This window comes from Pseudophryne corroboree, chromosome 1 (genome assembly GCF_028390025.1).
Source record: "Pseudophryne corroboree isolate aPseCor3 chromosome 1, aPseCor3.hap2, whole genome shotgun sequence".
Lineage (NCBI taxonomy): Eukaryota > Metazoa > Chordata > Amphibia > Anura > Myobatrachidae > Pseudophryne > Pseudophryne corroboree.
The window spans coordinates 509,722,509-509,749,249 of NC_086444.1; the positions used below are offsets into that span (position 1 = coordinate 509,722,509).

Genomic DNA, 26,741 nt, shown 5'->3' on the forward strand with positions numbered 1-26,741 from the left:
TAAAATCTTATTTTCTCTGACGTCCTAAGTGGATGCTGGGGACTCCGTCAGGACCATGGGGATTATACCAAAGCTCCCAAACGGGCGGGAGAGTGCGGATGACTCTGCAGCACCGAATGAGAGAACTCCAGGTCCTCTTTAGCCAGGGTATCAAATTTGTAGAATTTTACAAACGTGTTCTCCCCCGACCACGTAGCTGCTCGGCAGAGTTGTAATGCCGAGACCCCCCGGGCAGCCGCCCAGGATGAGCCCACTTTCCTTGTGGAATGGGCCTTGACAGATTTTGGTTGTGGCAAGCCTGCCACAGAATGTGTAAGTTGAATTGTGCTACAAATCCAACGAGCAATCGTCTGCTTAGAAGCAGGAGCACCCAGCTTGTTGGGTGCATACAATATAAACAGCGAGTCAGACTTTCTGACTCCAGCCGTTCTTGAAATATATATTTTCAATGCCCGGACCACGTCTAACAACTTGGAATCCTCCAAATCGTTAGTAGCCGCAGGCACCACAATAGGCTGGTTCAGGTGAAACGCTGACACCACCTTAGGCAGAAAATGAGGACGCGTCCGCAGTTCTGCCCTGTCCGAATGGAAAATCAGATATGGGCTCTTATATGATAAAGCCGCTAATTCTGATACTCTCCTGGCTGAAGCCAGGGCCAGTAGCATGGTTACTTTCCATGTAAGATATTTCAACTCCACCGATTCGAGTGGCTCAAACCAATGGGATTTGAGAAAATCCAAAACTACATTAAGATCCCACGGTGCCACTGGGGGCACAAACGGGGGCTGTATATGTAGTACTCCTTTTACAAAAGTCTGGACTTCAGGAACTGAAGCCAATTCTTTCTGGAAGAAAATCGACAGAGCCGAAATTTGAACCTTAATGGACCCCAATTTGAGGCCCATAGACAATCCTGTTTGCAGGAAATGTAGGAATCGACCCAGTTGAAATTCCTCCGTGGGGGCCTTCCTGGCCTCACACCACGCAACATATTTTCTCCAAATGCGGTGATAATGTTGTGCAGTCACCTCCTTCCTGGCTTTTACCAGTGTAGGAATGACCTCTTCCGGAATGCCTTTTTCCCTTAGAATTCGGCGTTCAACCGCCATGCCGTCAAACGCAGCCGCGGTAAGTCTTGGAATAGACACGGTCCCTGCTGAAGCAGGTCCCGTCTTAGTGGTAGAGGCCACGGATCCTCCGTGAGCATCTCTTGAAGTTCCGGGTACCAAGTTCTTCTTGGCCAATCCGGAGCCACGAGTATCGTTCTTACTCCCCTTTGCCGTATAATTCTCAGTACTTTTGGTATGAGAGGAAGAGGAGGGAACACATACACTGACTGGAACACCCACGGTGTTACCAGAGCGTCCACAGCTATTGCCTGAGGGTCTCTTGACCTGGCGCAATACCTGTCCAGTTTTTTGTTGAAGCGGGACGCCATCTTATCCACCTTTGGTTTTTCCCAACGGTTCACAATCATGTGGAAGACTTCTGGATGAAGTCCCCACTCTCCCGGGTGTAGATCGTGTCTGCTGAGGAAGTCTGCTTCCCAGTTGTCCACTCCCGGAATGAACACTGCTGACAGTGCTATCACATGATCTTCCGCCCAGCGAAGAATCCTTGCAGCTTCTGCCATTGCTGTCCTGCTTCTTGTGCCGCCCTGTCTGTTTACGTGAGCGACTGCCGTGATGTTGTCCGACTGGATCAACACCGGCTGACCCTGAAGCAGGGGTTTTGCCAGACTTAGAGCATTGTAAATCGCTCTTAGCTCCAGTATATTTATGTGAAAAGACATCTCCAGGCTTGACCATACTCCCTGGAAGTTTCTTCCCTGTGTGACCGCTCCCCAGCATCTCAGACTGGCATCCGTGGTCACCAGGACCCAGTCCTGTATGCCGAATCTGCGGCCCTCTAACAGATGAGCACTCTGCAACCACCACAGAAGTGACACCCTTGTCCGTGGTGATAAGGTTATCCGCTGGTGCATCTGCAGATGCGATCCGGACCATTTGTCCAACAGATCCCACTGAAAAGTTCGTGCGTGGAATCTGCCGAATGGAATCGCTTCGTAAGAAGCCACCATCTTTCCCAGGACTCTTGTGCATTGATGCACAGACACTTTTCCTGGTTTTAGGAGGTTCCTGACAAGTTTGGATAACTCCTTGGCTTTCTCCTCCGGAAGAAACACCTTTTTCTGAACCGTGTCCAGAATCATTCCCAGGAACAGCAGACGTGTTGTCGGTGTCAACTGAGATTTTGGAAAATTCAGAATCCACCCGTGTTGTTGCAGCACTAATTGGGTTAGTGCTACTCCGTCCTCCAGCTGTTCTCTGGACCTTGCCCTTATCAGGAGATCGTCCAAGTAAGGGATAATTAATACGCCTCTTCTTCGAAGAAGAATCATCATTTCGGCCATTACCTTGGTAAAGACCCGAGGTGCCGTGGACAATCCAAACGGCAGCGTCTGAAACTGATAATGACAGTTTTGCACCACGAACCTGAGGTACCCTTGATGTGAAGGGCAAATTGGGACATGCAGGTAAGCATCCTTTATGTCCAGGGACACCATAAAGTCCCCTTCTTCCAGATTCGCTATCACTGCTCTGAGTGACTCCATCTTGAATTTGAATTTCTGTATGTACAGGTTCAAAGATTTCAGATTTAGAATAGGTCTTACCGAGCCGTCCGGCTTCGGTACCACAAATAGCGTGGAGTAATACCCTTTTCCTTGTTGTAGGAGGGGTACCTTGACTATCACCTGCTGAGAAAACAGCTTGTGAATGGCTTCCAATACCGTCGCCCTGTCTGAGGGAGACGTTGGCAAAGCAGACTTTAGGAACCGGCGAGGGGGAGACTTCTCGAATTCCAACCTGTAACCCTGAGATACTACCTGCAGGATCCAGGGGTCCACCTGTGAGCAAGTCCACTGTGCGCTGAAATTCTTGAGTCGACCCCCCACCGCTTTTGAGTCCGCTTGTAAAGCCCCAGCGTCATGCTGAGGGCTTTGCAGAACCCTGGGAGGGCTTCTGTTCCTGGGCAGGGGCTGCTTGCTGTCCTCTCTTACCCCTTCCTCTGCCCCGGGGCAGATATGACTGTCCTTTTGCCCGCTTGTTCTTATAGGACCGAAAGGACTGCGGCTGAAAAGACGGTGTCTTTTTCTGTTGGGAGGGGGTCTGAGGTAAAAAGGTGGATTTTCCGGCAGTTGCCGTGGCCACCAGATCCGATAGACCGACGCCAAATAATTCCTCCCCTTTATACGGCAATACTTCCATATGTCGTTTAGAATCCGCATCACCTGACCACTGTCGCGTCCATAAACTTCTTCTGGCAGATATGGACATCGCATTTACTCTCGATGCCAGAGTGCAAATATCTCTCTGAGCATTTCGCATATAAAGAAAAGCATCCTTTAATTGCTCTATAGTCAATAAAATACTGTCCCTATCCAGGGTATCAATATTTTCAGTCAGGGAATCCGACCAGACCACCCCAGCACTGCACATCCAGGCTGAGGCGATGGCTGGTCGCAGTATAACACCAGTATGTGTGTGTATATACTTTTTAGGGTAGTTTCCAGCTTCCTATCAGCTGGATCCTTGAGGGCGGCCGTATCAGGAGACGGTAACGCCACTTGTTTTGATAAGCGTGTGAGCGCCTTATCCACCCTAGGGGGTGTTTCCCAGCGCGCCCTAACCTCTGGCGGGAAAGGGTATAATGCCAATAACTTTTTTGAAATTAGCACTTTTCTATCTGGGTTAACCCACGCTTCATCACATACATCATTCAATTCCTCTGATTCAGGAAAAACTACAGGTAGTTTTTTCACCCCCCACATAATACCCCTTTTTGTGGTACTTGCAGTATCAGAGATATGCAAAGCCTCCTTCATTGCCGTGATCATATAACGTGTGGCCCTACTTGAAAATACGTTTGTTTCTTCACCGTCGACACTAGATTCAGTGTCCGTGTCTGGGTCTGTGTCGACCGACTGAGGTAAAGGGCGTTTTAAAGCCCCTGACGGTGTCTGAGACGCCTGGGCAGGTACCAACTGGTTTTCCGGCCGTCTCATGTCGTCAACTGATTTTTGTAATGTGCTGACATTATCACGTAATTCCATAAACAAAGCCATCCATTCCGGTGTCGACTCCCTGGGGGGTGACATCACCATTATCGGCAATTGCTCTGCCTCCACACCAACATCGTCCTCATACATGTCGACACACACGTACCGACACACAGCAGACACACAGGGAATGCTCTTATCGAAGACAGGACCCCACTAGCCCTTTGGGGAGACAGAGGGAGAGTTTGCCAGCACACACCCAAGCGCTATAATATATATGGGAACAACCTTATATAAGTGTTGTATCCTTATAGCAGCTTAAATATATAAAATATCGCCAAAAAAAGTGCCCCCCCTCTCTGTTTTACCCTGTTTCTGTAGTGCAGTGCAGGGGAGAGTCCTGGGAGCCTTCCTCACAGCGGAGCTGAGCAGGAAAATGGCGCTGTGTGCTGAGGAGAATAAGCCCCGCCCCCTATTCCGGCGGGCTTTTCTCCCGGAGTTTGAGATATCTGGCATGGGTTTAATACATCCATATAGCCTCAAGGGCTATATGTGGTGTATTTTTTAGCCATAAAAGGTATTATACATTGCTGCCCAGGGCGCCCCCAGCAGCGCCCTGCACCCTCCGTGACCTATGGTGTGAAGTGTGTGACAACAATGGCGCACAGCTGCAGTGCTGTGCGCTACCTTCATGAAAACTGAAAAGCCTTCTGCCGCCGGTTTCTGGACCTTCAATCTTCAGCATCTGCAAGGGGGGTCGGCGGCGCGGCTCCGGGACGAACCCCAGGGTGAGACCTGTGTTCCGACTCCCTCTGGAGCTAATGGTGTCCAGTAGCCTAAGAAGCCAATCCATCCTGCACGCAGGTGAGTTGAACTTCTCTCCCCTAAGTCCCTCGATGCAGTGAGCCTGTTGCCAGCAGGACTCACTGAACATAAAAAACCTAAAAACTTTTTCTAAGCAGCTCCTTAAGAGAGCCACCTAGATTGCACCCTGCTCGGACGGGCACAAAAACCTAACTGAGGCTTGGAGGAGGGTCATAGGGGGAGGAGCCAGTGCACACCACCTGATCCTAAAGCTTTATTTTTGTGCCCTGTCTCCTGCGGAGCCGCTATCCCCATGGTCCTGACGGAGTCCCCAGCATCCACTTAGGACGTCAGAGAAATGTGCTATCACAGCACTAAACCTCCTGATTCCCCAATACCAAGATCTCAGAACAAGAACAACTTCAGTGTCTGCTATTTAGAAATATTGCTTATACTGGGAACACAGTATACAATTACGTGGCCAATCTACCCAATGTCAGCGGATCAGCCAGGTAATTGCAGCGTGTATGTGGCCGACCAATCCCGAAAATATCGATTGGTCGGGTATGCTGGATCATCCAGCATGTCCCTCCGATGCAATATTTTGAAGTTTCCGATCGGTCACATCGGGAAGTGTATGCCCTAACGCCGGCTGACATTTCCCCTGTTCCTTCAGATGAGGAACAGGGAGCGGTCTCATCCCCGTCCTTGGAGCCCAGATATCACGCGACATGCACTGTGAGTGATCTCAGATATTGGCAGGGTCAGATAAAATGCCTGCCAACTCTAACAGGTATTTTATCTGATCGTGTATGCCCACCATAAGAGATGCAAAGCCACAATAAACCTAAGCAGTACATACAGTGCATCCGGAAAGTATTCACAGCGCTTCACTTTTTTTTCACATTTTTCCCCCACATTTTGTTAGAGCCTTATTAAAAAAAAGAAATAATAAGAATTTACTTACCGATAATTCTATTTCTCATAGTCCGTAGTGGATGCTGGGGACTCCGAAAGGACCATGGGGAATAGCGGCTCCGCAGGAGACTGGGCACAAAAGTAAAAAGCTTTAGGACTACCTGGTGTGCACTGGCTCCTCCCCCTATGACCCTCCTCCAAGCCTCAGTTAGGATACCGTGCCCGGACGAGCGTACACAATAAGGAAGGATTTTGAATCCCGGGTAAGACTCTTACCAGCCACACCAATCACACCGTACAACTTGTGATCTGAACCCAGTTAACAGCATGATAACAGAAGGAGCCTCTGAAAAGATGGCTCACAACAACAATAACCCGATTTTTGTAACAATAACTATGTACAAGTATTGCAGACAATCCGCACTTGGGATGGGCGCCCAGCATCCACTACGGACTATGAGAAATAGAATTATCGGTAAGTAAATTCTTATTTTCTCTAACGTCCTAGTGGATGCTGGGGACTCCGAAAGGACCATGGGGATTATACCAAAGCTCCCAAACGGGTGGGAGAGTGCGGATGACTCTGCAGCACCGAATGAGAGAACTCCAGGTCCTCCTCAGCCAGGGTATCAAATTTGTAGAATTTAGCAAACGTGTTTGCCCCTGACCAAGTAGCTGCTCGGCAAAGTTGTAAAGCCGAGACCCCTCGGGCAGCCGCCCAAGATGAGCCCACTTTCCTTGTGGAATGGGCTTTTACAGATTTTGGCTGTGGCAAGCCTGCCACAGAATGTGCAAGCTGAATTGTACTACAAATCCAACGAGCAATAGTCTGCTTAGAAGCAGGAGCACCCAGCTTGTTGGGTGCATACAGGATAAACAGCGAGTCAGATTTTCTGACTCCAGCCGTCCTGGAAACATATATTTTCAGGGCCCTGACTACGTCCAGTAACTTGGAATCCTCCAAGTCCCTAGTAGCCGCAGGCACCACAATAGGCTGGTTTAAGTGAAATGCTGAAACCACCTTAGGGAGAAATTGAGGACGAGTCCTTAATTCTGCCCTGTCCGTATGAAAAATTAGGTAAGGGCTTTTATAGGATAAAGCCGCCAATTCTGAAACACGCCTGGCTGAAGCCAGGGCTAACAGCATTACCACTTTCCATGTGAGATATTTTAAGTCCACAGTGGTGAGTGGTTCAAACCAATGTGATTTTAGGAACCCCAAAACTACATTGAGATCCCAAGGTGCCACTGGAGGCACAAAAGGAGGCTGTATATGCAGTACTCCCTTGACAAACGTCTGAACTTCAGGAACAGAAGCTAGTTCTTTTTGGAAGAATATTGACAGGGCCGAAATTTGAAACTTAATGGACCCTAATTTTAGGCCCATAGACAGTCCTGTTTGCAGGAAATGCAGGAATCGACCCAGTTGAAATTCCTCTGTAGGGGCCTTCCTGGCCTCGCACCACGCAACATATTTTCGCCAAATACGGTGATAATGTTGTACGGTCACATCCTTCCTGGCTTTGATCAGGGTAGGGATGACTTCATCCGGAATGCCTTTTTCCTTCAGGATCCGGCGTTCAACCGCCATGCCGTCAAACGCAGCCGCGGTAAGTCTTGGAACAGACATGGTCCCTGCTGGAGCAGGTCCTTTCTTAGAGGTAGAGGCCACGGGTCTTCCGTGAGCATCTCTTGAATTTCCGGGTACCAAGTCCTTCTTGGCCAATCCGGAGCCACGAGTATAGTCTTTACTCCTCTCCTTCTTATGATTCTCAGTACTTTTGGTATGAGAGGAAGAGGAGGGAACACATACACTGACTGGTACACCCACGGTGTTACCAGAGCGTCCACAGCTATTGCCTGAGGGTCCCTTGACCTGGCGCAATATCTGTCCAGTTTTTTGTTGAGGCGGGACGCCATCATGTCCACCTTTGGTTTTTCCCAACGGTTCACAATCATGTGGAAGACTTCTCGGTGAAGTCCCCACTCCCCCGCGTGAAGATCGTGTCTGCTGAGGAAGTCTGCTTCCCAGTTGTCCACTCCCGGAATGAACACTGCTGACAGTGCTATCACATGATTTTCCGCCCAGCGAAGAATCCTTGCCACTTCCGTCATTGCCCTCCTGCTTCTTGTGCCGCCCTGTCTGTTTACGTGGGCGACTGCCGTGATGTTGTCCGACTGGATCAACACCGGCTGACCCTGAAGCAGAGGTCTTGCCTGACTTAGGGCATTGTAAATGGCCCTGAGTTCCAGGATATTTATGTGAAGTGACGTTTCCATGCTTGACCACAAGCCCTGGAAATTTCTTCCCTGTGTGACTGCTCCCCAGCCCCTCAGGCTGGCATCCGTGGTCACCAGGACACAATCCTGAATGCCGAATCTGCGGCCCTCTAGGAGATGAGCACTGTGTAGCCACCACAGGAGAGACACCCTTGTCCTTGGAGACAGGGTTATCCGCTGATGCATTTGAAGATGCGATCCGGACCATTTGTCCAGCAGATCCCACTGAAAAGTTCTTGCGTGGAATCTGCCGAATGGAATCGCTTCGTAAGAAGCCACCATCTTTCCCAGGACCCTTGTGCATTGATGTACTGACACTTGGCCTGGTCTTAGGAGGTTCCTGACTAGGTCGGATAACTCCCTGGCTTTCTCTTCCGGGAGAAACACCTTTTTCTGTACTGTGTCCAGAATCATTCCTAGGAACAGCAGACGTGTCGTCGGAATCAGCTGCGATTTTGGAATATTTAGAATCCATCCGTGCTGTCGTAGTACTACTTGAGATAGTGCTACTCCGACCTCTAACTGTTCTCTGGACCTTGCCCTTATCAGGAGATCGTCCAAGTAAGGGATAATTAAGACGCCTTTTCTTCGAAGAAGAATCATCATTTCGGCCATTACCTTGGTAAAGACCAGGGGTGCCGTGGACAATCCAAACGGCAGCATCTGAAACTGATAGTGACAGTTCTGTACCACAAACCTGAGGTACCCTTGGTGAGAAGGGCAAATTGGGACATGGAGGTAAGCATCCTTGATGTCCAGAGACACCATATAGTCCCCTTCTTCCAGGTTCGCTATCACTGCTCTGAGTGACTCCATCTTGAACTTGAACCTTTTTATGTAAGTGTTCAAGGATTTCAGATTTAAAATGGGTCTCACCGAGCCGTCCGGCTTCGGTACCACAAACAGCGTGGAATAATACCCCTTTCCCTGTTGTAGGAGGGGTACCTTGATTATCACTTGCTGGGAATACAGCTTGTGAATGGCTTCCAATACCGCCTCCCTGTCGGGGGGAGACGTTGGTAAAGCAGACTTCAGGAACCGGCGAGGGGGAGACGTCTCGAATTCCAATTTGTACCCCTGAGATACTACCTGCAGGATCCAGGGGACCACTTGCGAGTGAGCCCACTGCGCGCTGAAATACTTGAGACGGGCCCCCACCGTGCCTGAGTCCGCTTGTAAGGCCCCAGCGTCATGCTGAGGACTTGGCAGAAGCGGGGGAGGGCTTCTGTTCGTGGGAAGAGGCTGTCTGCTGCAGTCTTTTTCCCCTTCCTCTGCCCCGGGGCAGATATGAGTGGCCTTTTGCCCGCTTGCCCTTATGGGGACGAAAGGACTGAGCCTGAAAAGACGGTATCTTTTTCTGCTGTGAGGTGACTTGGGGTAAAAAGGTGGATTTCCCAGCCGTTGCCGTGGCCACCAGGTCCGATAGACCAACCCCAAATAACTCCTCCCCTTTATACGGCAATACTTCCATATGCCGTTTGGAATCCGCATCACCTGACCACTGTCGCGTCCATAACCCTCTTCTGGCAGAAATGGACATCGCACTTACTCTTGATGCCAGAGTGCAAATATCCCTCTGTGCATCACGCATATATAGAAATGCATCCTTTAAATGCTCTATAGTCAATAATATATTGTCCCTGTCCAGGGTATCAATATTTTCAGTCAGGGAATCCGACCAAGCCACCCCAGCACTGCCCATCCAGGCTGAGGCGATTGCTGGTCGCAGTATAATACCAGTATGTGTGTATATACTTTTTAGGATATTTTCCAGCTTCCTATCAGCTGGTTCCTTGAGGGCGGCCGTATCAGGAGACGGTAACGCCACTTGTTTTGATAAGCGTGTGAGCGCCTTATGCACTCTAGGGGGTGTTTCCCAACGCGCCCTAACCTCTGGCGGGAAAGGGTATAATGCCAATAATTTTTTAGAAATTAGCAGTTTTTTATCGGGGGAAACCCACGCTTCATCACACACCTCATTTAATTCATCTGATTCTGGAAAAACTACGGGTAGTTTTTTCACACCCCACATAATACCCTTTTTTGTGGTACTTGTAGTATCAGAAATGTTCAAAACCTCCTTCATTGCCGTGATCATGTAACGTGTGGCCCTACTGGAAAATACGTTTGTTTCCTCACCGTCGACACTGGAGTCAGTGTCCGTGTCAGTGTCTGTATCGACCTGAGGTAACGGGCGTTTTATAGCCCCTGACGGTGTTTGAGACGCCTGTACAGGTATTAACTGATTTGCCGGCTGTCTCATGTCGTCAACAGTCTTTTGTAAAGTGCCGACACTATCACGTAATTCTTTCCATAAGACCATCCAGTCAGGTGTCGACTCCCTAGGGGGTGACATCACTAACACAGGCAATTGCTCCGCCTCCACACCATTTTCCTCCTCATACATGTCGACACAGCGTACCGACACACAGCACACACACAGGGAATGCTCTGATAGAGGACAGGACCCCACTAGCCCTTTGGGGAGACAGAGGGAGAGTTTGCCAGCACACACCAGAGCGCTATATATATATATACAGGGATAACCTTATATAAGTGTTTTTCCCTAATATAGCTGCTGTATATATTAATATGCCAATTTAGTGCCCCCCCTCTCTTGTTTTACCCTGTTTCTGTAGTGCAGGACTGCAGGGGAGAGTCAGGGAGCCTTCCTCCAACGGAGCTGTGAGGAAAAAATGGCGCCAGTGTGCTGAGGAGATAGGCTCCGCCCCCTTCTCGGCGGCCTTTCTCCCGCTTTTTAATGGAAAAATTTGGCAGGGGTTAAATGCATCCATATAGCCCAGGAGCTATATGTGATGTATTTTTTGCCAAAAAAAGGTTTTTTTATTGCGTCTCAGGGCGCCCCCCCCAGCGCCCTGCACCCTCAGTGACCGGAGTGTGAAGTGTGCTGAGAGCAATGGCGCACAGCTGCGGTGCTGTGCGCTACCTTATTGAAGACAGGACGTCTTCTGCCGCCGATTTTCCGGACCTCTTCACTCTTCTGGCTCTGTAAGGGGGCCGGCGGCGCGGCTCCGGGACCCATCCATGGCTGGGCCTGTGATCGTCCCTCTGGAGTTAATGTCCAGTAGCCTAAGAAGCCCAATCCACTCTGCACGCAGGTGAGTTCGCTTCTTCTCCCCTTAGTCCCTCGGTGCAGTGAGCCTGTTGCCAGCAGGTCTCACTGAAAATAAAAAACCTACTTTAAACTTTTACACTAAGCAGCTCAGGAGAGCCCCTTAGCCTGCACCCGTCTCGTTCGGGCACAAAAATCTAACTGAGGCTTGGAGGAGGGTCATAGGGGGAGGAGCCAGTGCACACCAGGTAGTCCTAAAGCTTTTTACTTTTGTGCCCAGTCTCCTGCGGAGCCGCTATTCCCCATGGTCCTTTCGGAGTCCCCAGCATCCACTAGGACGTTAGAGAAAAATAAAATTTTTCCCTCCACATTCTACACACAATACCCCATAATGACAACGTGAAAAAAGATTTTTTGAGATTTTTGTAAATTTATTAAAAATAAAAATCGAATAAATCACATGTAGTATTAACAGCCTTTGCTCAATACTTTGTTGATGCACCTCTAGCAGCAATCACAGCCTCAAGTATTTTTGAATGTGATGCCACAAGCTTGGCACAACTATCTTTGGGCAGTTTCGACCATTCCTCTTTGCAGCACCTCTCAAGCTCCATCAGGTTGGATGGGAAGCATCGGTACACACAATACCCCATAATGACAACGTGGAAAAAGGTTTTTTTTAGATTTTTGCAAATTTATAAAAAACAAAAAACTAAGAAATCAAATATACATAAGTATTCACAGCCTTTGCCATGAAACTCAAAATTGAGCTCAGGTGCATCCTGTTTCCACTGAGATGTTCCTGAAGCTTGATTGGAGTCCACCTGTGGTAAATTCAGTTTATTGGACATGATTTGGAAAGGCACACACCTGTCTATATAATGTCCCACACTTGACAGTGCATCTCTGAGCAAAAACCAAGCATGAAGTCAAAGGAATTGTCTGTAGACCTCCGAGACAGGATTGTCTTGAGGCACAAATCTTGGGTAGGGTACAGAAAAATATCTGTTGCTTCGAAGGTCTCAATGAGCACAGAGGTCTCAATCATCCGTAAATGGAAACATTCAGAACCACCAAGACTCTTCCTGGAGCTGGCCGGTTGTCTAAACTGAGCAATCAGGGGAGAAGGGCCCTAGTCAGGAAGGTGACCAAGAACCTGATGGTCACTCTGTCAGAGTTACAGCATTCCTCTGTGGAAAGAAGAGAACCTTCCAGAAGGACAATCATCTCTGCAGCAATCCAACAATCAGGCCTACATGGTGTAGTGGCCAGACGGAAACCACTGCTTAGTAAAAAGCACATGGCAGCCGCCTGGAGTTTGCCAAAATGCACCTGAAGGACTCTCAGACCATGAGAAACAAAATACTCCAGTCTGGTGAGACAAAGATTGAACTCTTTGGCGTGAATGCCAGTTGTCATGTTTGGAGGAAACCAGGCACCGCTCATCACCAGGCCAATACCATCCCTACAGTGAAGCATGGTGGTGGTGGCATCATGCTGTGGGGATGTTTTCAGCGGCAGGATCTGGGAAACTAGTCAGGATGGAGGGAAAGATGAATGCAGCAACGTACAGAGACATCCTGGATGAAAACCTGCTCCAGAGCGCTCTTGAACTCAGACTGGGGCAACGGTTCACCTTTCAGCAGGACAACGACCCTAAGCACACAGCCAAGATATCAAAGGAGTGGCTTCAGGACAACTCTGTGAATTTCCTTGATGCGTTGCCAAGCCAGAGCCCAGACTTGAATCTGATTGAACATCTCTGGAGAGATCTGAAAATGGATGTTTACCGACACTTCCTATCCAACCTGATGGAGCTTGAGAGGTGCTGCAAAGAGGAATGGGCAAAACTGCCCAAAGATAGGTGTGCCAAGCTTGTGGCATCATATTCAAAAAGACTTGAGGCTGTATATACTGCAAAAGGTGCATCAACAAAGTATTGAGCAAAGGCTGTTAATACTTATGTACATGTGATTTATTCAGTTTTTATTTTTAATAAATTCACAAAAATCTCAAAAAATCTTATTTCACGTGGTCTTTATAGGGTAATTGTGTGTAGAATGTGGAGGGAAAAAATTGATTTATTCCATTATGGAATAAGATTGTAACATAACAAAATGTGGAAAAAGCGAAGCGATGTGAATACTTTACGGATGCACTGTAGATAAAGGTTATTGGCTATTGGTTTAGCAGAGATGTGCATAAATAACACTACATACATTTATACTATAGCGCAATAAACAGATTTGTTTTTAGAACATGCATTCAAGTAGATGTTACAATTTAGCATATTCTCTAATGTGTCAGTAAACTTAATGGCAATCCTGCCTGTGTTTGCGTGGGCTCCTTCTGGGTGCTCGGATTCCCTCCCAAACGCCACATACTTGGGCTGATTCTGAGTTGGGAGCAGGTAACTGTGCACCAGGACAAACCATGTAGCACTGCAGGTGGGGCAGTTTAAAAAGATGCAAGAGATTTATACTTGAGAGATTGTGTCCAAACTCAAATCTAAATTGCAGAGTAAAAATAAAGCTGACCAGTATTTGTGGTTACCGGCAAAAGTAGCCAGTATTTACCCAGTATGCAAATGAATGTATTTGCATCCCTTGCATTGCAGCATGGTTTGTCCCAGATACAAAGTTATTTTTTTTTATTCTTTGCTCCAATCTCAGAATCAGCCCCACTGTTCGGTTAGGTGTAACCAATTTTAGAGGTATATTTATTATATGGCTTTAGTTCCGACAATAAAATTTTTAACGATTGCCGTGACGTAACATTAAATACATCCAGGGACAGGTGCTTCGATATTTGTGGATGTCACTTGAAAATGGGTGTTATCGAGGGTTATCATGCAAATTTCCCTTTGGTCAATAGGCCCCGTAATGCTAAATATTTTTGCTGTACAACAATGTATACAGACAATAAATCAATAACCTGATAAAAAGTAACAACAAACTTAACCACTGCAGGTTCTATTTAGAAGGTTACACGGACATTTAGTAAATGCTGTATTTTAGATTTAGAACTGACGGGTTTGAAATGACAGCAAACCCGCTTATAACCCTTTTCCACTGAGGACCCAGTAAATTGCCAGGTCTACCAACCTCATTTCTAAAGGCCCGTACACATTTGCCGATAAAATGAACGACGTCACTCATTTTCCCCCTTCCTGAGCGACGACGATCATTTTATCGTGTGTATGCCGCCAGCGCCGAATGATGTGCGGCCCCTTGGGTCAGCAACGATCGCCGCTGTTGGCAGTGCATGCAAGCTCGATCTGGACTGTCGTCCAGGAGCTGCATGCATGGCTGGCGGCTGCGTAACGTCACTTAGTGATATGAGCGGTCATATCGCTCAGTGTGTACAAGCAGCCGCCGACCGCCCAGCCCGGGAGGGGAAACACTAGACGTCACCGCTCACAGAGCGTCGTCGTCTAGTGTGTATGGACCTTAAGACCTCAGGTGTAACAAGGGCAGCAAGAAGAGGCCGACATAGAAGTACTTAGGTCAGACAGAAGAAGAATGTTGTAGTTGAAATGGAAATTGTAATTATGTTCTGCTAAGGTAGGAAGCAAACAGGAGCTGTAAGAGGGGACAACAAGTTATAGTCATTTCCAGAATCTGTGCAATGATACAATTATTTGTTTTATTGTAAGCTTCTATTAATCACAGACTACAGCTTGCTGATTTGAGGAGTGCAGATGTAGGCATTTTATAAATACGTTTGTCAGTGCAAATGTGGTTACATAGAAACATAGAATTTGTCGGCAGATAAGAACCGCTTGGCCCATCTAGTCTGCCCCTTTTTTTTTTTTTACATTATTTTTTATCTTTAACCTTATTTGATCCTTATTTCTTTGTAAAGATATCCTTATGTCTATCCCATGCATGTTTAAATTGCTCTACTGTCTTAGCCTCTACCACCTCTGATGGGAAGCTATTCCACTTGTCCACTACCCTTTCTGTGAAGTAATTTTTCCGCAAATTTCCCCTGAACCTCCCCCCCCTCCAGTCTCAGTGCATGTCCTCGTGTCCTATTGCTTCTCTTTATTTGGAGAATGTTTCCCTCCTGGACTTTGTTAAAACCCTTGATATATTTGAAAGTTTCTATCATGTCCCCCCTTTCCCTTCTCTGCTCCAAACTATACATATTGAGATTTCTTAGTCTATCTGGGTATGTTTGGTGATGTAGGCCATGCACCATTTTAGTTGCCCTTCTCTGTACAGTTTCTAATGTATTAATATCCTTTAGAAGATATGGCCTCCAGAATTGAACACAGTATTCTAGATGAGGCTGTACCAATGACCTATACAGTTACATTATTACTTCTTTCTTTCTGCTGCTGATTCCTCTCCCAATGCAACCAAGCATCTGACTAGCCTTCCTCATGCCTTGTTACATTGCTTACCTGCCTTCAAGTCATCTGAAATAGTAACTCCTAGATCCCTTTCCTCCTCAGTAGTTTCCAGTATAGTGCCATTAATACTATATTTAGCCTTTGGATTTTTGAGACCCAAGTGCATGATTTAGCATTTTTTGGCATTAAACTGTAATTGCCACACTCTTGGTTATCATCTTCATTATAGTCAGTTTGTAGATGCTTATCGTGGGAGCATGTAATTCAGCTTATGACACTGTACAAGTGTGATGATTGTGAAAGGCCACTGTATGTAGTGGTTTGGTGGGATAATTGTGCTACAGTGTATTTGGGGAAACTTATTTTGCGTTTTTACAGAGAAGTTGGAATTTGTTCCATGTAATGTGCATGTTGATAACTACACCCTGAGTCATCTCCTAACTGGCTCCAATTACACTTTCATTTCATTAGCAAGTATAATATAATGCTTGTTACATGTAACAGTAATAAAGATTTAATGATTCATTAAACTGAAGGCAATTCATACTTCAAATTAATTTTGCTAATAAAGTATGTCAACAAAACTTACTTCTAACATAATGGGAAAACAAACATGTTTCCTAAACCGATGCTTATTTTCTTTAAGCCACATAACTGCATTGTAAGTGTCTATAAATCTCTTTTGCAATTTTTCTTCTTTTTGATTTAATAAATTATCAAACTGCTTCAGTCGATTAGCTTTATCTGAAAGAAAGAAAAAGAAATGACCCAAAAAACATTTTATATCAGATATATCAATAAACACATTACACTGAATTGAAGTAATAAACTACCAAATGATAATCATGTCGACAGGATTAGAATGTCAATATAACTCCGATGGTGTCTACTGGCTAGGCAGCACAGAGGTGTATTCTGGGTGTAAGCTGATGAGGAGTTCCAGCATTTTCACCACTCCTAACCTTTGCCAACGCAGCCTAACGCTAATGTTAGCATTAGTGTTAATGTTGACATTTCAGGCCATCATTGTGTAGAAATCGACACGTCACCAATGGGTGGGCACCAGTCTCACTGCACGACTAGAATGGACAGACCAATGTCTGTTATTATATAAATTATGACCATCCCCTTATTTTTAAGATGCCATAGTTCCCACAGCAAATCTGACTTATCAATAGTTCAGTAAATGTGAGTAGACATCTCTTTGAAACAACAGAGCAGTAGATAAACGTACCAGGTAGGATATGGACAAGGGGTACACTCCTTGTATTTTGTCAGACAAGTCACTGGGAGAAGAAGGCAGTACAGAGACAGACTCTTTGCTCACCCTTTACTGAAAGGAACTAGAGCAGGCTTGGCCAACCTGTGGCTTTCCAACTGTTGTGAAACTACCATCCCAGCATACCCTAATAGCAAAACTGTGGCAGGGCATGCTGGGATGTGTACTTTCACAACAGCTGGAGATCCTCAGGTTAGCCAGGACTGGACTAGAGTAACAGAAATCAATTAGGAGGGAAGCAGAACTGGACGCAAGAATAGTCCTGGGGGAGGAAGGTTCCTGCCCTTGAGAGCTGGCATCCTAAAAGGAGGGGCTGAGCAGTTGGAAAGTGAAGAGGGGAGCAACGGGATTTTGCTGCCTATAAATTTACTAAGAAGTGCCTCCTGAACTTTGGAGTTTTAATAAAATGTAATTAATGCAATTTTCTGCTTTAGTTATAAATGCTCAGATAAAAGATCCTTTCTCTATACAGTATTTGGGAGAATATAGGCACTTCACCATGGAAGCAGCAGACTATACAATTTATAAGCGATTTTCCACTGATTGTTCATGTATTGCCTATTGATTATGAAAAGCCAAAAATATATCACTGGTCACCAGAGAATGTACTGGGTGCATTTTAATAAATGCATGTTAAGCCTATAAAAACCATGCCTTGCCCAGGAGTCGGTATAATATGTTCTACTATACCTCCTAACAGGTAGCAATGGATCAGCACATAAATCAGAGGTGTAATTTTTTTATTTTTTAGAATCTTGGTTTGCATGAACTCATCAAAATGAAATGAAAAAACCCCAACTGTATAAGTGCCCTCGATCAACGTCATCCCAAAGAGGGGATCAGTGGAATACGTACAGTAGGAGGAAGCTTTAGAACACAAGAGATTATACTAATGAACATACACATTTTAGCCCATCTTTAGACTGTGTAGGGTTATAGCAAGTCCAACCACATGTTAAGCGAAGAAACATATCATTGTAGGCAAAATTATCTTAAAAAAAAAAAAGATTTTAATGACTTAACGGTAAATCCTTTTCTCGTAGTCCGTAGGGGATACTGGGAATCCATTTAGTACCATGGGATATAGACGGGTCCACTAGGAGCCATGGACACTTTAAGAAATTGATAGTGTGCGCTGGCTCCTCCCTCTATGCACCCCCTAGAAGACTCAGTTTAGGAAACTGTGCCCGGGGAGACAAACACACTTTGAGAGAAGGATAGATAAGAAAAGTGGTGAGATTACGAACCAGCACATACATAAACAAGAGGAAAGCCATGCTAACCAAACCTGAAACATGAACAGCGACAGCTGAACAAACTAGAATACTTAACCAAGTACCAGTGCAGGAAGAACGAAACACCGGGCAGGCGCCCAATATCCCCTATGGACTACGAGAAAAGTATTTACCGGTAGGTAATTAAAATCTTATTTTCTCTTACGTCCTAGGGGATACTGGGAATCCATTTAGTACCATGGGGAAGTACCAAAGCTTCCAAACCGTGTGGGAGAGTGCTGAGGTTCCTGCAGAACTGATTGACCAAACTGAAGGTCCTCAGAGGCCAAAGTATCGAGCTTGTAAAACTTAGCAAACGTGTTCGAACCTGACCAAGTAGCTGCTCGGCAGTGCTGTAAAGCCGAGACACCCTGAGCAGCCGCCCAAGAAGAACCCAACAACCTAGCAGAGTGGACAAGAACAGATTTTGGAACTGACAAGACTGTCGTGGAATAAGCATGCAGGATAGTGAGGCTCATCCAGCGTGCAATTGACTGCTTTGAAGCAGGACACCTAATTTTATAGGGATAATAGAGAACGAACAACGAGTCCGGTTTTCTGTGACGAGCTGTTCTCTTTACATACACCTTCAAAGCCCTAACAACATCCAAAGACTTTGAAGAAGCAGAGGTGTCTGTAACAACTGGAACCACAATAGGTTGGCTGATGTGAAACGCAGACACCATCTTAGGAAGAAATTGCTGACGAGGTCTGAGTTCAGCTCTGTCCTCATGTAAAATTAAGTACTAGTTCTTGTGAGACAACGCCCCTAGCTCCAACATACATCTTGCTGAAGCCAAGGCCAACAGTCTGACGGTCTTCCACGTAAAGTACTTTATGTCAACCTCCTGTAACGGCTCAAACGAGTCCGATTGGAGGAACTGCAGCACCAAATTGAGGTTCCAAGGTGCCATGGGAGGCACAAAAGGAGGTTGGATGAGCAGAATACATTTCAAGAACGTCTGGACCTCAGGGAAAGAAGCAGATTGTTTCTGAAAGAAAATAGACAAGGCCAAAATATGGACTTTTATGGAGCTTAGACATAGGCCCACATCCACTCCCGACTGCAGATAGACGAATGGGCCCGTTGCAGAAGACCCTCGCGAAGAGGTAGAGGCCACGGACCTTCGAACAGCATCTCGAGAAGATCTGCGTACCAGGCCCTACGTGGCCAGTCCGGAGCAATGAGGATTGCTTGAACCTTTTCCCTTTTTGAAAAAAGAGATTTTTTTTTCCCCTCACAGCGCTGGTAATCAGCTGCTCAACTCCAATCCCAGGTATACACCAACACCTGTAGTTAACACTGCACAAAAGAAAAAGGTTTGGAGAGGAGTGTACAGCGCTAAAAACCCTTTAAATCCGGATAATGTATATATATACAACACAATAAAAATTGTTCTTATCCTTTGCACATAAAAATGAACAATCATAAGAGTATTAATAAATATCTTAGTGGATAATATAGAGAGTATTAATTAAAACAATTGGTGATCGTTATGCTAACTTGATATCCAGCTGATTGTCAGTAGTGAGACCGGTTTAAACAGAATCTCCGTTTTTTTGCTGTGCTCACTATGAAACTGACACTCACTTTAAAAAAACCAATACCGTTCACTGAAAGGTATCTTTATATTCCTTAGTCCCATCTGGTGTCTTCAGGATTCAGGACTCCAACAGACCAATCACAAATAGATTAAAAAGAAGTACCCCTTAGGGAATTTATTCACAAAAGACGTATAAAAATTTTCTTTAAAAAGAAGAGGAACACGGAACGCATACCCGCTCCCAAACAGAGGCTGTGCTTCATCACTGAGATGTCCGGAATGTCTCAGTCCGCTGTAACGGCAAACAGCCTCAGGCGTGCCTGAGGCTGTTTGCTGTTACAGCGGACTGAGACATTCCGGACATCTCAGTGGTGAAGCACAGCCTCTGTTTGGGAGCGGGTATGCGTTCCGTGTTCCTCTTCTTTTTAAAGAAAATTTTTATACGTCTTTTGTGAATAAATTCCCTAAGGGGTACTTCTTTTTAATCTATTTGTGATTGGTCTGTTTGAGTCCTGAATCCTGAAGACACCAGATGGGACTAAGGAATATAAAGATACCTTTCAGTGAACGGTATTGGTTTTTTTAAAGTGAGTGTCAGTTTCATAGTGAGCACAGCAAAAAAACGGAGATTCTGTTTAAACCGGTCTCACTACTGACAATCAGCTGGATATCAAGTTAGCATAACGATCACCAATTGTTTTAATTAATACTCTCTATATTATCCACTAAGATATTTATTAATACTCTTATGATTGTTCATTTTTATGTGCAAAGGATAAGAACAATTTTTATTGTGTTGTATATATATACATTATCCGGATTTAAAGGGTTTTTAGCGCAGTACACTCCTCTCCAAACCTTTTTCTTTTCCCTTTTTATTCTTTTTAAAATTCTTGGGATCAGAGGAAGTGGAGGAAACACGTACACCAGCTGGTAGAACCACGGAGTTGTCACAGCGTCTTCCGCCGCTGCTTGTGGGTCCCTCGACCTGGAAAAATACAGCTTGAGCTTCTTGTTGAGACGAGAGGCCATCATGTCGATTTGCAGATATCCCCACCGACTGTCAACCACCAGAACACTTCCGGGTGAAGGCCCCACTCCCGCGGGTGCAGGTCGTGTCTGCTTAGGAAGTCTGCTTCCCAGTTGTCTACTCCCAGAATGTAGACCGCCGACAACGCCATGGCGTGTTTTTCAGCCCACAGGAGAATTAGTAGAGAAAGACCACCTTTCTGTCAAACTGACAGTTGCTCCACCCCTTTCTCCAGTGGCACGCCCCCTTTAACATTAAATGATAGTGTTTGATATCGCTTTTATATAAAATTTAATATAAAATTTATAGAGTTCGATATTAAACTGTATTAAAAGATAATGGCTTTGAAAAGAGTGTCACGTAACACCAGTCACAGAATACGCAATAAAGCTGTATCACAAACCAGCTTGTGATGAAAAAATTCACCATTTGAAACTTCATGCATGGCATATATGGTACTATTTAAAAATCACACTATGTCATACATGGTACAGGTTTAAAAAGCATAATGACTTATGACCATGTCCATTTTCTTAGATGCACGGAAGCATCACACATGGCACTGATTTAAAAAGCATATTGATTTTAATGACCATGCATGATTAATGATGACAGCACAATTTCAAAATCCTTAGATCTACGGACTACCCATGACCGCACAATTTCAAAATCCTTAGATCTACGAAGGGCTAACCCGTAAGAATCAAAAAAGTAACATTCACGCTGTTCGTTAAAATAAGCGGCCAACCAGTGCTCACCCGGCTGCCCGCTGCTATGCGTATTGATTACAAACGCGCAGGGGTATTGCGCCAGTTTACTGACCGGTAACATATCGCACGGATACGTTCCTTTAAAAATATGCCGTGTGCTTTGCACAGCGTACAGAATACAGTTTATCTGAAATGTGTTCATTTTTTCAGCAGCGTAGTGTTAGTTTATTTCATTTATAGATAATCGTACAGCACATCGCGCCTTTGATTAATCTCGAAGATGTTATCAAATAGAGCGTATATTATCACATTGACTGTCCGGTCCAACGCTTCTGCAAAGCGGAATTCGGCACGTAGATTGCCTGTTCTTATCAGGGAAAGGTGTTCTCCACACTCCTGTTCTGGTGAAAGGTCAAAAGCAAATAGCGTGTAGCCTCTGAGGTACTCTTCGCGGTCAATCAGTATACCATTGTCAGATTTCTGCTTATTTGTGATCTGTATGAGTGACATATATTCTCTTACAGCATTACCGCGTTCAAAGTCGGGTTGAAATGGTTTGGCGGGGTGCGGTGTTCCATCCAGATAAAGGGACGCAAAACTTACATTTTTATGTTCAAAGCAAAGGGGATCCGGTTATGGATTCCTGAAAATGATTTGTTATCCACAAAACAGGCTATAACTGTTTTCGGCACTTGACCTAAAAATAGATTTTCTAGATTAAATACTCTACTGCCTGTTGGTACGCTGTAGATTTTCATCCCAACGTGGTCAAACGCGTATTTCGCGTTACCGTTTAACAGGGCCTGCGCGTGCCCAATCCGCACGGCTGGTGAGACCTGAACTCTTTTCACGAACAGGGATGCCGCTGTGATCTGTATTTTAAAGGCATCCGCTTCAGACGACATTAAGCAGAATGCGTCTTTGTTTCTGGTTAGTTTAATCTTCAGATCAACGGCGTTTAAAATTAGTTTATGTTGATGGAAAAGGTCGCAGTGAAGCGGTCCTAGCAATTCAACCGTGCGACTCTGCTCTGTTGCTCCTGCTCGTTTTTTGAACCCCGTATTCGGACCGTCCAGCGCCGTGTTGTTAAATTCACCAGCCGAATCTTTGTAAAATAATCCTGTTGTGTTTTGTTGACAATGCATCCGAGCTGTAATTCAATATAGTCTCAATGTACGCGCGGTATGCGTAAAGATTGTTGGATTGTGATATGAGCCTGTTGCCCAAAGTTACATCCACTTGGTTGAATAAAGTCGCTATTGGGTAATTAATAAGTGCGACCCGCGCACCTTGCGGTATCGGTGTGTTATCGGTTCGTACGATCTTACATGTCACGTACAACAGCGTGTTGTTCAGATCTTAGTAGTGTTCACCGCTGGCTGCTATATAAAATTCAAGCGGAGCTGTGTCGGATAACGCCGCTAAAGGTTGAACTTCGACGTATAGACTTTTCTCTATGCTAGTTTGTGTCGGGGGCACGTCAAAAAGATCCAGCTCTGTTTTTGCACATTCAACGGACTCGTGGTGTATGAAAGACATGTTTAAAAAATATCACCAACGGAGCGCTTCGGCTTTCTCTTCTTCTTTGAGTTGCGTCGTCTCTGTTTTTTATTTAAAAAGGGTATGTCCCAAGGCGGAAGCGCTATCATACGCTTCAGTTTTCTTTTAGACACGCCTTTTCTTGTATATATTAGTCCTGAACTGTCTTGCTTTGCTTGGTTCGCCTCGTGTATCTTATTCACCACAGCCGTTGTGGCTTGACCGATAACATCGTTCGCTATATTACGTGCCGCGGTCTTCATATGCGGTTTAGCTAACTGTAAACCTCTCCGGAAAAGAGGAACAGCTTTTCTGAAAAGACTTCGAAAAATACCGCCTAAACCGCAGCCGTACATGTACGCACTGCCGTGAAAACCTGGTAATCCATTACCGGCTTGAGATTTATAATATTGCGCGTAGAGGCCCGGATCGCCATAATTTTTAACAGCGACATTCTGCTTAGTTAATAAAATTCAGTTTTGCGGCGTCTGAAGTGTAGCTTCACGATCGCTTTCCCAAACTTAAATGCCATGTTCTCGTTCTGGTCGTTCTTGATCTCTATGGCTATCGTGTCAAAATGTGTTTTGCACAATGGTACATAATCGGGCTTCTCGTATCGTATTGTGACCAACTCATTGTTATAACCCTTCATTTCAACAGTGCGAAGTAGCGGTACATAACTATCCCCGACCCGTTGGTGTTCGATAATGTCTGTGTACACGTACATCGTATATTGGCCGCCTTTGATGTCGGCGCATGGTTTAGAAATCTTAGTTTTAGGTTGTAAACCCAGTATCCATGTCAGCTTAGAACCGGCGTGGATTTGATACAACAGCTTACTGTCGCATGTTACAACGCGTGCAAGTGGATCGTACGTTAGTCTTAATCCAACGTCCAGTTTCAGTTGTACAATTTCAGCGTTGATTACGTTCAGTAACGCTTCGATTGTTTCATAAAAATAAGAATTTACTTACCGATAATTCTATTTCTCGTTGTCCGTAGTGGATGCTGGGGACTCCGTAAGGACCATGGGGAATAGCGGCTCCGCAGGAGACTGGGCACATCTAAAGAAAGCTTTAGGACTATCTGGTGTGCACTGGCTCCTCCCCCTATGACCCTCCTCCAAGCCTCAGTTAGGATACCGTGCCCGGACGAGCGTACACAATAAGGAAGGATCTTGAATCCCGGGTAAGACTCATACCAGCCACACCAATCACACCGTACAACTTGTGATCTGTACCCAGTTAACAGCATGATAACAGAGGAGCCTCTAGAAAAGATGGCTCACTACAGCAATAACCCGATTTTTTTGGTAACAATAACTATGTACCAGTATTGCAGACAATCCGCACTTGGGATGGGCGCCCAGCATCCACTACGGACTACGAGAAATAGAATTATCGGTAAGTAAATTCTTATTTTCTCTAACGTCCTAAGTGGATGCTGGGGACTCCGTAAGGACCATGGGGATTATACCAAAGCTCCCAAACGGGCGGGAGAGTGCGGATGACTCTGCAGCACCAAATGAGAGAACTCCAGGTCCTCCTCAGCCAGGGTATCAATTTTGTAGAATTTTACAAACGTATTTGCTCCTGACCAAGTAGCTGCTCGGCAAAGTTGTAAAGCCGAGACCCCTCGGGCAGCCGCCCAAGATGAGCCCACCTTCCTTGTGGAGTGGGCATTTACAGATTTTTGGCTGTGGCAGGCCTGCCACAGAATGTGCAAGCTGAATTGTACTACAAATCCAACGAGCAATAGTCTGCTTAGAAGCAGGAGCACCCAGCTTGTTGGGTGCATACAGGATAAACAGCGAGTCAGTTTTCCTGACTCCAGCCGTCCTGGAAACATATTTTTTCAGGGCCCTGACAACGTCTAGCAACTTGGAGTCCTCCAAGTCCCTAGTAGCCGCAGGCACCACAATAGGTTGGTTCAGGTGAAACGCTGAAACCACCTTAGGGAGAAACTGAGGACGAGTCCTCAATTCCGCCCTGTCCGAATGGAAAATCAGATAAGGGCTTTTACAGGATAAAGCCGCCAATTCTGACACGCGCCTGGCCCAGGCCAGGGCCAACAGCATGACCACTTTCCATGTGAGATATTTTAACTCCACAGATTTAAGTGGTTCAAACCAATGTGACTTTTGGAACCCAAAAAACTACATTGAGATCCCAAAGTGCCACTGGAGGCACAAAAGGAGGCTGTATATGCAGTACCCCTTTTACAAACGTCTGAACTTCAGGGACTGAAGCTAGTTCTTTTTGGAAGAAAATTGACAGGGCCGAAATTTGAACCTTAATGGACCCCAATTTCAGGCCCATAGACACTCCTGTTTGCAGGAAATGTAGGAATCGACCCAGTTGAATTTCCTCCGTCGGGCCTTACTGGCCTCGCACCACGCAACATATTTTCGCCAAATGCGGTGATAATGTTTTGCGGTTACATCCTTCCTGGCTTTGATCAGGATAGGGATGACTTCATCCGGAATGCCTTTTTTCCTTCAGGATCCGGCGTTCAACCGCCATGCCGTCAAACGCAGCCGCGGTAAGTCTTGGAACAGACAGGGTCCTTGCTGGAGCAGGTCCCTTCTTAGAGGTAGAGGCCACGGATCCTCCGTGAGCATCTCTTGAAGTTCCGGTTACCAAGTCCTTCTTGGCCAATCCGGAGCCACGAATATAGTGCTTACTCCTCTCCATCTTATCAATCTCAGTACCTTGGGTATGAGAGGCAGAGGAGGGAACACATACACTGACTGGTACACCCACGGTGTTACCAGAGCGTCTACAGCTATTGCCTGAGGGTCCCTTGACCTGGCGCAATACCTGTCGAGTTTTTCCAACGGTTTATAATCATGTGGACGACTTCTGGGTGAAGTCCCCACTCTCCCGGGTGGAGGTCGTGCTGAGGAAGTCTGCTTCCCAGTTGTCCACTCCCGGAATGAATACTGCTGACAGTGCTATCACATGATTTTCCGCCCAGCGAAGAATCCTTGCAGCTTCTGCCACTGCCCTCCTGCTTCTTGTGCCACCCTGTCTGTTTACGTGGGTGACTGCCGTGATGTTGTCCGACTGGATCAACACCGGCTGACCTTGAAGCAGAGGTCTTGCTAAGCTTAGAGCATTGTAAATGGCCCTTAGCTTCAGGATATTTATGTGAAGTGATGTCTCCAGGCTTGACCATAAGCCCTGGATATTCCTTCCCTGTGTGACTGCTCCCCAGCCTCGCCCTGGATATTCCTTCCCTGTGTGACTGCTCCCCAGCCTCGCAGGCTGGCATCCGTGGTCACCAGGACCCAGTCCTGAATGCCGAATCTGCGGCCCTCTAGAAGATGAGCACTCTGCAACCACCACAGGAGGGACACCCTTGTCCTTGGTGACAGGGTTATCCGCTGATGCATCTGAAGATGCGACCCGGACCATTTGTCCAGCAGGTCCCACTGGAAAGTTCTTGCGTGGAATCTGACGAATGGAATTGCTTCGTAGGAAGCCACCATTTTACCCAGAACCCTTGTGCATTGATGCACTGAGACTTGGCTCGGTTTTAGGAGGTTCCTGACTAGCTCGGATAACTCCCTGGCTTTCTCCTCCGGGAGAAACACCTTTTTCTGGACTGTGTCCAGGATCATCCCTAGGAACAGAAGACAAGTCGTCGGAACCAGCTGCGATTTTGGAATATTGAGAATCCAATCGTGCTGCCGCAACACTACCTGAGATAGTGCTACACCGACCTCCAACTGTTCCCTGGATCTTACCCTTATCAGGGAATCGTCCAAGTAAGGGATAACTAAAATTCCCTTCCTTCGAAGGAATATCATCATTTCGGCCATTACCTTGGTAAAGACCCGGGGTGCCGTGGACCATCCATACGGCAGCG

General features: G+C 46.1%; 1 protein-coding gene across 1 annotated transcript in view; it reads right to left on the reverse strand.

Moving 5' to 3' along the window:
* The window catches only part of SMC5 (structural maintenance of chromosomes 5), a 403,478-nt gene that overhangs the window by 195,061 nt on the left and 181,676 nt on the right, over window positions 1–26,741 (reverse strand). The window contains exon 10 of the mRNA XM_063913893.1: window positions 16,085–16,239. Within this exon, the coding sequence (XP_063769963.1) occupies window positions 16,085–16,239 (155 nt within the window). The remainder of the gene's footprint in view (window positions 1–16,084; window positions 16,240–26,741) is intronic.